This window comes from Mustelus asterias, chromosome 15 (genome assembly GCF_964213995.1).
Source record: "Mustelus asterias chromosome 15, sMusAst1.hap1.1, whole genome shotgun sequence".
NCBI lineage: Eukaryota > Metazoa > Chordata > Chondrichthyes > Carcharhiniformes > Triakidae > Mustelus > Mustelus asterias.
In genome coordinates, this window is record NC_135815.1 from 98,741,747 (window position 1) to 98,754,550 (window position 12,804).

Genomic DNA, 12,804 nt, shown 5'->3' on the forward strand with positions numbered 1-12,804 from the left:
TACTCTTCTTCAAAATAGTGACCTTTTGCATCCACCAGAGGGAGCAAGTGGGGCTAAAGTCTCAGCTGAAGACGGCACCTCTGACAGTGCAGCACTCCCTTGGTACTGCACTGAAGTATCAGCCTTGATTGGTCCAAAGGTGTGCAGGTTAGGTGCATTGGCCATTCTAAATTGCCCCTTAGTGTGTGGGCTAGAGGGATTAGCAGGATAACTATGTGGAGTTACAGGAGTAGGGCCTGGGTGGGATTGTTATCGGTGCAGACTCGATGGGCTGAATGGCCTCCTCCTGATTTTGATTTGATTTATTATTGTCACATGTATTGGGATACAGTGAAAAGTATTATTTCTTGCGCGTTATACAGACAAAGCATACCGTTCATAGAGAAGGAAAGGAGAGAGTGCAGAATGTAGTGTTACAGTCATAGCTAGGGTGCAGAGAAAGGTCAACTTAATGCGAGGTAGGTCCATTCAAAATTCTGACGGCAGCAGGGAAGAAGCTGTGCACTGTGGGGATTCTGTGATTTCTATTCTATGATTTCAATGTACAACAATCCAATTCCCACTGGTAGCAGCATTTTATTTTCCTGTTTCCTTTTGCTTTTTAAACAAATAGAAAGATCTGAAAGTAGGTGCAGGAGTAGGCCATTCGAGCCTGCTCCACCATTCAGTAAGATCTGTGGCTGACCTGATTGTCGTATCTTCCCGCTGAACAGGAACGTAAAAGAAACTGAACTTCAATTCTCAAGCTGCCATGATAGGAATTGAATTCACGTTCTCTGGGTTATCAGCACAGCCGGGGAGCCTGTAGAGTTCTCCCGACAATTCCCGACAGAGTATCCCATTGCAGGCAAGGCCTGTAAACTCCTGCAGAATAAAAGTCAGCTGCTAGTAACTCAAGACAGCAGCTCCAAAACCAATTATTTAGCATCCGAGACTCAGGAAAAATGCACAGGAAGCTTATGCTAAGTATATAAATGAGCTGACCTTTCTGGATTCAGCACCATTCGTTCTCCTGTACCTAAGTGAGCATTGATGTTCATGTGCAAGTCTTGGTGGGTGCTTGTACCATGATCACCCTATCGATCCAATTGTCCCTTATCTACTAGCATCACAGTTGTGCATAGTTGCTATTTTCATACTATTTAATTTATATTAACAGCTCATAGAATCCCTACAGTGCACGAGGAGGCCATTTGGCCCATCGGGTCTGCACCGACTCTCCAGCAGAGCATCTTACAAAGGTCCTATCCCCTTAACCCCTCATTTAAAAGCATAAAAAATAGGAACTGGTTAGGTGTTTCTATAGATACAGCACTTGAGGCGAATGGGATCAAAGGTTTTGGGGAGAAAGCAGGATTAGGCTGTTGAGTTGGACAATCAGCCATGATCGTGATGAATGGCAGAGCAGGCTCGAAGGGCCGAATGGCCTCCTCCTGCTCCTATCTTCTATGTTTCTGTAGGTCTTCAATGCAACTGTTGTCATATAGGGCGGCACAGTGGTACAGCACTGCTGCTTCACAGCGCCAGGGACCCGGGTTCAATTCTGGCTTCAGATGACTGTCTGTGTGGAGTTTACACATACTCCCCATGTCTGCGTGGGTTTCCTCTGCGTACTCCGGTTTCCTGCCAGAGTCCAAAGATGTGCAGGTCAGGTTGATTGGCCATGGTAACTTGACCCTATTGTCAGGGGGATTAGCAGGGTAAATGAGGATCATGGGAATAGGCCCTGGGTGGGATTGTGGTCGGTACAGATTCGATGGACCAAATGGCCTCCTTCTGTACTGTAGGGATTCTATGATTCTCAGTGGATTGGCCATGCAAATTGCCCTTTAGTGTCTCAAGATGTGCAGGTTAGGTGGATTGGCCATGCTAAATTGCCCCTTAGTGTCCAAAGGTGTGTGAGCAGCAGAACTAAGAGTAAGATTTATGTATAACAGTAACCTCTATCTGTATATAGCCTTATCTTCAAGAACCCACAATATTGTTTCTCCAATCCTTGTGTGTGATTGGTACCTTTACGTTGAAGAGAAGAAGAATGTAACAGAAACAAGTTCTGACGGAACATTAACTCTCTTTCTCTGTCGACGCTGCCTGACCTGCTGAGGATTTCCAGAATATTCTGTGTCTGTGAGGCATGGCCTTTCATGACCTCAGGATGACCCAAAGTGCTTTATAGCCAACGGAGTACCTTGTAAAGCGTAGCTAATGTTGTAATATAGGAAGTGCGGCAGCCAATCTGTGCACAGCATGATCCCACACACAGCTATGTGGCAATGACCAGATAATGTGTTTTAGTGATGTTAGTTGAAGGATAACTGTTTGGCGATTTGGTGGGGGGGAACGGGACACCCACTCTTCAATGAAACAGTGCCATGGGAAGCTTTCTGTCCACCTGAGAGGGCAGATGGGGCCTCGGTTTAATGTCTCATCCAAAAGATGTCACATCCAACAATGCAGCACTCCCTCAGCCCAGAATCTGATGCCTAGTTCTCTGAATCATAGAGTTACACAGCGCAGAAAAGGCCCTTTGGCCCATCGAGTCTGCACCAACAATAACTACCGCTAAAGTCGCGCTAAGTGGGATCCAAGTTTAAAATTTATTCATTAGTGTCACAAGTGTCTTACATTAACACTGCAATGAAGTTACTGTGAAAATCCCTGTTCAGGTACACTGAGGGAGAATTTAGCATGGCCAATGCACCTAACCAGCACATCTTTCGGACCGTGGGAGGAAATCTATGCAGACATGAGGAGAACGTGCAGACTCCGCACAGACAGGGACCCAAGTCGGGAATCAAACCCGGGTTCCTGGCTCTGTGAGGTAGTTTATTTATTGGTGTCACAAATAGGCTTAACATTAACACTGCAATGAAGTTACTGTGAAAATCCCCTAGTCGCCACACACCGGCGCCTGTTCGGGTACACCGAGGGAGAATTCAGCATGGCCAATGCACCTAACCAGCACGTCTTTCGGACTTGGGGAGGAAACCGGAGCACCCGGAGGAAACCCACGCAGACACGGGGAGAATGTGCAGACTCTGCGCAGACAGTGACCCGTGCTGGGAATCGAACCCGGGTTTGTGGCAACTGTGAGGCAGCAGTGCTGACCACTGTGCCACCGTGCCACAACCCTCTGACTCAGAGGTGGACTATCCACTGAGCCTGACTCACATACTGTGCAGTCCAGGCATGAAAGCGTAACATGGAGGCCACACCCGCATTGAACTTCCAGCAGTATTTGCAGCGAGCCAGTGGAGCATTGGAAATGATGGAGGTACATTGGACTGCCTGCCATGCTGCGGCCAGTTGTCTAAAGCCAATGGTCGAAGAGATATGAATTATTAGGCAGGATCGCGCAGCAACATCAGTACACAAGTGCCACCTACTGGATTATTATTTACTTTAAGCAGATCCATTATGCTGTCCCAAACAATTCTGGAATGGATTATACAAGAATCGTTAACCTCCCCAGGTCATGCAGAAAAAGGGAAAGAAATGAGGCACTGACCGATGGTGATACCTGCTATTATAGTCTGCTTTTTCAATATAAATTGTATCCATCAGTTTAAGTGCAGTCTTTTCATAACACATGCTAGCGAAGATGATTTTCTTCCTTTTCTGCTATCCTACGCGATTCGATCTTGGCTGTGGTCCCACTTTCTGCTCCTCAGCATAATGATGGCGTCCACAGCGTTAGGATAGAATCTAAAATCTATATCTGCGCTCCCCTTTAACCTGCATTTGATTTTTGCCGGCTTTGTGTTTTCTGCATGAATTTGCCCCAGTTTCCTGTTTAAAAGCTGCTCAGTCTGAACAAGTATTAAGCAATAAGGAACGACGCAAGCGCCAACTAGTCATTGCCAGGAGGTTTGCAAGTATGGATACTGGGCGAAGGCAGCTTGTTTGAGATGCTTCCCTGTGGTTAAATATCCCACCGAGACTTACTATCCAGCCTCGCAGTTGGAGAAGATAGCCTCACGAAGAAGAAGGGATTGCAATTAAAAAGCACCATTCATGACCATCGGCCATCTCAAGAAGCCCCTTTTTCCCGCCGTAGGAAATGCAGCGGCTCATTTGTGCACAGCAAGATCCCACAAACAGCAATGTGATGATGACTGAGACAATAGGCGGGATTTTCCAGCTGCGCTCGCCCCAAGGTGGGAAAATCCCGTCCGAGGTCAACAGACCTTTGCACGGTCCATGTCCCGCCTGCTACGATTCCCATGGCGGGTGGAACGGGAAAATTCCACCCTGTGTGTTTTTTGTGAAGTTGATTGAGGGTAAATTTGACTGCAATACCAAGAATAACTCCTTAGCTCCTCTTCCCAACATCATCACAGGATCTTTAATGCCACCAGAGAGGGTAGTTTCTGTACATATATTTTCTTCGATTTGATTTATCTGACATGTATTAGTATGCAGTGAAAAGTATTGTTTCTTGCAAGCTATACGGACAAAGCATACCATTCATAGAGAAGGAAAGGAGAGGGTGCAGAATGTAGTGTTACAGTCATAGCTAGGGTGTAGAGAAAGATCAACTTAATGCAAACCATTCAAAGATCTGACAGCAGCAGGGAAGGAGCTGTTCTTGAGTCGGTTGGTACGTGACCTCAGACTTTTGTATCTTTTTCCCGACGGAAGAAGGTGGAAGAGAGAATGTCCAGGGTGCGTGGGGTCCTTAATTATGCTGGCTGCTTTTCCCGAGACAGCCTACATTCATTCATGGAGTGTGAGCATCGATGGCAAGGCCAGCTATTACTGTCCATCCCTGATTATCATCGGGCTTTACTTTGGGATGTCATCAGAAAATCTCTCTGGAGTGTCAGCCTTGATTTCTTTGTGCGCCCAGAGTGGGACTTGAACCCACACTCATCAGACTCAGTGCTGAGAGTGCTACCCACTGAGCCACTGCTGATAACTAAGCTACCTCTTTAAGTTTGCATGTGTCCGTCAGTAATTTCTGGAGTATTTTGGCGAGGCAAATTGCAATGGTTTTTGAATGCAACAACCTCAAAACATAACTGAAACATTGGTATTTTTGCTGCCTACTATTAGCTGCCTTTGAGATGAAATTTAATTCCTTAATTCATTCCATTTCCTTCACTCAGGTTCTGGAGCTTACTATTAACACACTCAACTGATTCCTGGGATGAGGGGGTTACTCTTATAAGAAAAGGGTGAGCAGGTTGAGCCCACGCTCTGGGAGTTTAGACGAATGAGAGGTGATCTTCTTGAAACATTTATCCTGAGGGAGCTTGGCAGGGTGTAGGGCCTGGCTGGGATTGTGGTCGGTGCAGACTCGTTGGGCCAAATGGCCTCCTTCTGCACTGCACTGTGATTACAGGGTGGATTTCCAGAGGATGTTCCCCCATGTGGGGGAATCCAGAACTAGGGGACGCAGTTTAATAAGAAGGGGTTTCCAGTTTAAGATGAAGACGAGGAGACATTTTTTCTCTCAGACGGTCACTGGTCTGTGGAATTTTCTTCCTCAGAGAGCAATGGGGGCTACACGTCATTGGATATATTCAAGGCTGAGTTAAGGGAGTCAAGGATTATGATTTGATTTGATTTATTACTATGGGATACAGTGAAAAGTATTGTTTCTTGCACATTATACAGGCAAAACATACCATTCATAGAGTACATAGAGGAAGAGGAAAAGGATAAGGTGTAGAATATAGTGTCAAAAGAGCATATTTAGACTTAGAATTCAGTTTTAGAAGTATGGAACGGTCATAAAAGATTAAATTTGAGGGTATGCTGGGGACAGCTCACAAGAAGTCGCCTCACTCCAGTGGCATTGTTTTTGCAGGGGTTGACAGGAAGGTGGAGTTGAGAACACAGTCAGACCAGCTGACTTGTCTTTTTAACCTACCATCCTTACCTGGTCTGGCCTACATGTGACTCCAGACCCCACAGCAATGTGGTTGGCTCTTAACCTCCCTCTGAAATGACCGAGTGAGCCACCCCCCTCAGGAATAGAAGATAAACGTGGGCCTTTGTATCGATATTCCACAGTGCTTCACAGAGGTGTCGCTAGTCAAAACTGTCCCTCAGGTGTTGCGTCATAGTCAAGAAGGTCATTTGGAAATGTAATTGCTGTGGTAATGGAGGAAACTCAGCAGCTCAACTTGGAGCACAGCAGGATCCCACAGATAGTAATGACCAGAGAATGAGCCAAATCCTCTGGAGACTGGACGTACAACCAAATGCGCAGGTTAGGATCATGTGGACCTCAACTGACATACTGACCAATGTGGGAATTTCCTGGGAAGTTTGAAGTTCCAATGGGCAATTTCCCTGTTTCTCGGGACCCTCCCCGAATGTCGCTGATTCTTAGAGTCAGAGACTTGGGGCAGTTCTCTGGTACTCGCCTGGATGGTTATCTGGAAATGTCAGATGATTCAAATCTAAACTAACCCCTGGGTAACTCCAGAACTGACTCCCCCCCCGCCCACGCCCCCCCCCCCCACACCCCCCCAAACCCCTCCAATCACTCACACTAACCCCTAGACTCTCCACCCCCACCACCCGACTAACACACAATCTCACCCCCCATCCCAATCTGAACTGTCAACACCCCCCCCGACCATACAACTAGCACCCCCTTAACCAAACCTGACTAGCCCCCACCATCTAATTACTCCTCCCGACCTGACAACCTATCCAGTCCCACTTTACCCATTGACCCACCTACCCACTCACCCCACATACCCACTCACCCCACATACCCACTCTAACCACCAATCCCATCACCCATCTGCTACCTACTCTACCCATCTACTGACTCACCAACTGACCCATTCCCCTCACCCACCCTATCCATATACCCACCTCACCCCCACCCTGACCTGACCCACCCACTCATCCTAACGCTCTATCCATGCATTCATCGAGCCACTCACCCATCCATTCACCCACTCAATATCACCCATTGAAAATCTGCTCCCATGGGCCCTTTTCCACCTCCAACTTAACCACAGGAAGGTTTGGATGCTGCTGAGAGACTCCCGGAGTGCAATGGGCCTGGCCGCCATGTTTGCCACTGCGATGGACTGCAACACACAACCCGTTGGAATGGGAATTCCACACATTCACCACCCTCTAGGTCAGGAAATTTCTCCTCGCCTCAGTTCTAAAAGAGGTAACAGGAAGAATGGGCTGTGCGATTTTGTCCTTAAAGAATATTGTCCAGCTGTGATGGTTATTCAATTCTTCTTTGAATATTAGTAAATGCAGCTCTTTCCTTCATCTTCTTGCCTTATATTTTAATCAGTGAAAAAGCACCAGTTTGGTTATCTCTCTCTCTGTGTCTTTCTCTGTTTCTCTGTCTCTCTCTCTCTCTCTGGCTCTCTCTCTGTCTCTCTCTGCCTCACTCTGTCTCTCTCTCTCTCTCTCTCTCTGTCTCATTAGATATACCTCTTGGAGCTAAAGAGACCAAGAGATATGGAGTAAAGGGGGAGAATCAGGATATTGAATTTGATGGTCAGCCATGATCAATATGAATTGACGGAGCAGGCTCGAAGGGCCGAATGGCCTACTCCTGCTTCTAGTTTCTATGTGTCCTCATTGCTTATCATAGAATCATAAAATCTACAGTACCGAAGAAAGCCGTTTGGCCCATCGAGTCTGCACCGACAACAATCCCACCCAGGTCCTATCCCCGCAGCCTCATATATTTACCCTGCTAATCCCCCTGACACTAAGGGGCAATTTATCATGGCCAATCCACCTAACCCACACATCTTTGCCTTCTTTTGACAATTGTCTTAAATCTGTGCCCTCTCGATCCTTGCTACAATGGGAACAGTTTTTCTCCATCCAGCCACCTCACGATTTTGTATGCCTCTATCAAATATCCCCTCTCTCTCTAATTCTCACTGACTATGCGAGTCAGTGTACTTTAGTTGCTGCTAAATTTCACTTTCTACCGATTCACTTGCCTAATAAAACAAAGTGCTTTTCCTGCCCTGAATAAAGTTGGGATTGTAAAATACAATCTGATCAAAAGGCTGAAAGTTAACAAGGTATGTCCAATTGCTTAATTTTTATCAGGATTTTGTCATCAGTTTTTAGGATATACATCGAGAAATATAGCCACATTTATGTATCGTGCTTAGTGGTCCTGTCACGATAATTGAAAAGGTAATCATTTTGTTCCAAAAGTGTATGTCCTCTTTTATTCTTTGCCTTCTTTTCCAAATGTATTCTTCATTTTATTAACCTTTCTAAATTAATCGTTGAAACGGTCACGTAGAATCACGTCAAGTCTACTGTGCAGAAACAGGCCATTCAGCCCAATTGGTCCATACTGGGACCCATGCTCCATTCGAACCTCCTATCCTTTTTCACCCAATGCCTATCAGCATAACCATCTATTCATTACCCACAATGTATTTATCTAGCTCATCCTTAAATGCATCAGTGTTACCCGCCTGAACTGTTTGCTGTGACCCTGAATCCCCCTCTCTGGTTAAGGAATTTTCTCCTGAATTCCCCATTGGACTTATTAGTGATTACTTTAAAGTTTATTTATTAGTCACAAGTAGGCTTACATTAACACTGCAATGAAGTTACTGTGAAAATCCCCTAGTTGCCACACTCCGGCGCCTGTTCGGGTACACTGAGGGAGAATTTAGCATGGCCAGTGCACCTAACCAGCACGTCTTTCGGACAGTGGGAGGAAACCGGAGCACCCGGAGAAAACCCACATAGACGAGGGGAAAACATGCAGACTCCGCACAGATAGTGACCCAATCCAGGAATCGAACCCGGGTCCCTGGCACTGTGAGGCAGCAGTGCTAACCGCTGTGCCACCGTGCTGCCCCCTGACTTATCGAGTTCAGACTTATCAAGTGAAAATACGTTTCTCTCTCTTTCATTTCTGCAGTTTCAACAGAAGAAGGTCCTGATGGCCAGGCAGAAAATTCACCAAAAAAGACAGAAGTTGAGAAATGCGTTGAATCACCTTGTAAGATTTTCAAACTTTGTGTTTGCCCAAATCTTGTACGTGAAATAGCTTTCACTTTGCTTGAACTGTGTGTAGAAAGATTCCAAGAAACTGAGCTTAAGAATTGTTCAGCCCCATTGAGGAAGGGTTTCAAAGCAAGTGCTTCTATATCTGACTGTCCTCTGGTGTTCTGTTTGTTTCAGCAGCGCCGTTAGGGAGTCAAGATGCTGACACTAAACCGAGTGACGTGTACATGGACAGCCAAATTGAAGGTAGGAACTACAGTTGGCACAACTAAAGTCAGTGCAGGATGCACAATATACTCTTTCCACGCTGGAGAGATGGTGGTGTAGTGGTAACATTGCCGGACTGGTGATTCAAAGGCAAATGCTCTAGAGGCACAGGTTCAAATCCCACCATGGCAGCTTTAGAATTTAAATTCAATAAAGGAACATCTGGAATTGAAAGCGTGACCATAGTCGTGACCATGAAACTATCATCAATTATCATAAAAATCTATCTGGTTCACCAATCCCCTTAGGGAAGGGAATCTGCCACCTTTACTTGGGGGAGGTGGTGGCGTAGTGGTATTGTCTGTGGACTAGTGACCCAGGGTAATGTTCTGGGGACCCGAGTTCGAATCCCACCACGGCAGATGGTGAAATTTGAAAATTCAATAAATAACTGGAATTAGGAACCTACTGATGACCATGAAACCATTGTCGATTGTTGTAAAAACCCATCTGATTCACGAATGTCCTTTAGGGAAGGAAATCTCCCATCCTAACCTAGTCTGGCCTACATGTGACTCCAGAGCCATAGCAATGTGGTTGACTCTGAAATGCCCAGCAACACCCACACCCCCATGGACAAATGAATAAAAAAGGCCAGACTGGGTAAGAACAGCAGATTTCAAAATTCATAAGTTCATAATCTATAGGAGCAGAATTAGGCCATTCAGCCCATCAAGTCCACTCCGCCATTTGATCGTGGCTGATATGCTCCTCATCCCCATTTTCCTGCCTTCTCCCCATAACCCTTCAACCCATTCCCAATTAAAAATCTGTCTAACTCCTCCTTAAATTTACTCACTGTCCCAGCATCCACTGCACTTTGGGGTGACAAATTCCACAGATTCACAACCCTTTGGGAGAAGTAGTTTCTCCTCAAGTCTGTTTTATATTTGCTACCCCTTATCGTAAGACTATGACCTCTCGTCCCAGAGTGCCCCACAAGAGGAAGCATCTACCCCACGTCTACTTTATCCATACCTTTTACCATCTTGTATACCTCAATTTGATCTCCCCTCATTCTTCTAAATTCCACATGGGCAAAGGAAATGAGAGTGTTACTAAATTCCAGGGAGTATCGGCCTAAACTGTTCAATCTCTCTTCATACGACAAACCCCTCATCTCTGGAATCAATCTAGTGAACCTCCTCTGAACTGCCTCCAATGCCACTACATCTTTCCTCAAATAAGGGGACCAAAACTGTGCACAATACTCCAGGTGCGGCCTCACCAATGCCTTGTACAGTTGCAACAATACTTCCTTACCTTTATATTCTATTCCTTTAGCTATAAATGCCACATATATGGCATTTATATACAGATATATAACTATAAATTCCCTCCAGCGTATTAGAAAATCAATCCAACTGCTTCATGGTCACTGTTATTGACGCTAGTGTGAGGGGACCAAAGTCTCACGCAGTATATTTTTAATAATATATATATGGATATCCTCCTGGCTACTGCTAAAATTTTTAAAAACTGGACAAAGATCTTTTAAAATGGCGGAGCTATGTCTGCCTGTGACCCCTGAACAAAAGGAGCGATCTGGAAGTTTCAAAGACACTTGCACCTTGTTATCTCTGAAGAGATATTTACCCTGTGAGGTGCAGAGACCAAATTCAGAGAGTTGTACAAAATCTGCATTCATAACCCAGGTTAGCCAACTGGAGTCTACTTGTCTGCTAGGACAAAGGGCCTCATCACCTTCATTGCAATTCTTAATGGTGGAAACACTTAACAGCCCTGGGGACCCAGATGAGGGATGCACATCCCTCACCAAAGACAGCGTGGAGAGGTGGGGAGTCATGTGACACAGACCTTTGGTTTTTGAAACCTGTCATACTGCCTTGTGGAACTGCAAACTCATCTGCTGTTTACCTCACTACAAACAGCCTCAGAAAAAGGGGCTCTGTCCAGATTGAATACCCAGCCTCATCTATACTGCTTTGGCAGGAACTTTTGTACCCTCGCCTATGAGACTGATCCATCTCTATGTGCCCATCTCAGCTTGTGAAGTCAACCCCACTGGAAAGGTGGCTTAATTCAGCATCGGTTTTCAACCTGGCAACCTGTGTCTAAGAATACATAGAGTACACACCTTGCAGTATTGTGTACCATTTTGGTCACCCTGTTGTAGGAAAGATATTGATAAATTGGAAAGAGCGCAGAGAAGATTTACGAGGATGTTGCCAGGACTAGTGGGGCCGAGTTATAGGGAGAGGTTGGCCAGGCTAGGACTTTATTCCTTGGAACATAGGAGAATGAGGGGTGATCTTATTGAGGTGTATAAAATCATGAGGGCCATAAATAGGATGAACGCACATGGGGCAGGATTTTCCAGCCTCGCTCACCCCAAAACAGGAAAATCCCACCTGAGGTCAACGGACTTTTCCATGTTCCGCCCCTCGCCCACTCCGATTCCCGTGGCGGGCGAGACAGGAAGATTCAGCCCAATGTCCTTTCCCAGGGAAGGGGAATTGAAAACTAGAGGGTGTAGGTTTAAGGTGAGAGGGGAAAGGTTTAAAAGGGACCTGAGGGGTAACAACTTCACACAGTGGGTGGTGCGTGTATGGAATGAGCTGCCAGAGAAAGTGGTTGAGGCGGGTACAATAGCAACACTTAAAAAGCATTTGGATAAGTACATGGATGGGATAAGATTAGAGTTTAACATTTATTACTTATTAGTCACAAGTAGGCTTAACACTGCAATGAAGTTACTGTGAAAAGCCCCTAGCCGTCACACTCTGGCGCCTGTTCAAGTACCCCGAGGGAGAATTTAACATGGTCAATGCATCTAACCAGCGCGTCTTTCAGACTGTGGGAGGAAACCGGAGCATCCTGAGGAAACCCACTCCGATACAGGGAAAATGTGCGGACTCCGCACAGTGACCCAAGCCGGGAATCGAACCCAGGTCTCTGGCGCTGTGAGGCAGCAATGCTAACCACTGTGCCACCATGCTGCCCCTAGTTTAATGTTAGAGAGATTTGGGCCAAACGCGGGCAACTGGGACTAGCTGGGTGGGCACCATGGTCAGCACGGACCGGTTGGGCTGAAAGGCCTGTTTCCATGCTGTATTGCTGTATGACACTAATAATCAGGTGCTCTTTCCTGGGGTGGAAAAGTCAAGTACTAGGGGACATAGGTGCGTGGGGGAAAGGTTAGAGGAGATGTGCGAGGCAAGTGTTTTTACACAGAGGGTGGTGAATGTCTGGAACGCGCTGCCCGGGGAGGTGGTGGGAGCAGGTACGATAGCGGCATTTAAGGGGCATCTAGATTAATACATGAATAGGATGGGAATGGACGAATATGGACTGCGTAAGTGCATATTGTTTTAGTTTAGGCAGGCATCATGATCGGCGCAGGCTTGGAGAGCCGGAGGGCCTGTTCCTGTGCTGTACTGTTCTTTGTTCTTTCTTTATGTCTCTGGATCATTAGTACAAGCCTCTGAAGTACTAGTCTGGTGACATACCTGCTATTCTACCATATCCAATGGACTAGATAGACTCCTCATTGTCGGATGAAGAAATTCGACTTTGAAGGGAGCAACACATATCCCTCAC

The 12,804-nt window shown here is 46.1% G+C and overlaps 1 protein-coding gene across 3 annotated transcripts in view; it reads left to right on the top strand.

Annotated features, from left to right (window-relative positions):
• The window catches only part of macrod2 (mono-ADP ribosylhydrolase 2), a 937,884-nt gene that overhangs the window by 896,814 nt on the left and 28,266 nt on the right, over window positions 1-12,804 (top strand). For 2 of the 3 annotated variants that reach the window (XM_078230387.1, XM_078230389.1), the window contains exons 12-13: window positions 8,891-8,971; window positions 9,154-9,222. In XM_078230387.1, the coding sequence (XP_078086513.1) occupies window positions 8,891-8,971; window positions 9,154-9,222 (150 nt within the window). The remainder of the gene's footprint in view (window positions 1-8,890; window positions 8,972-9,153; window positions 9,223-12,804) is intronic. The other variant, XM_078230388.1, reaches the window with a different exon arrangement.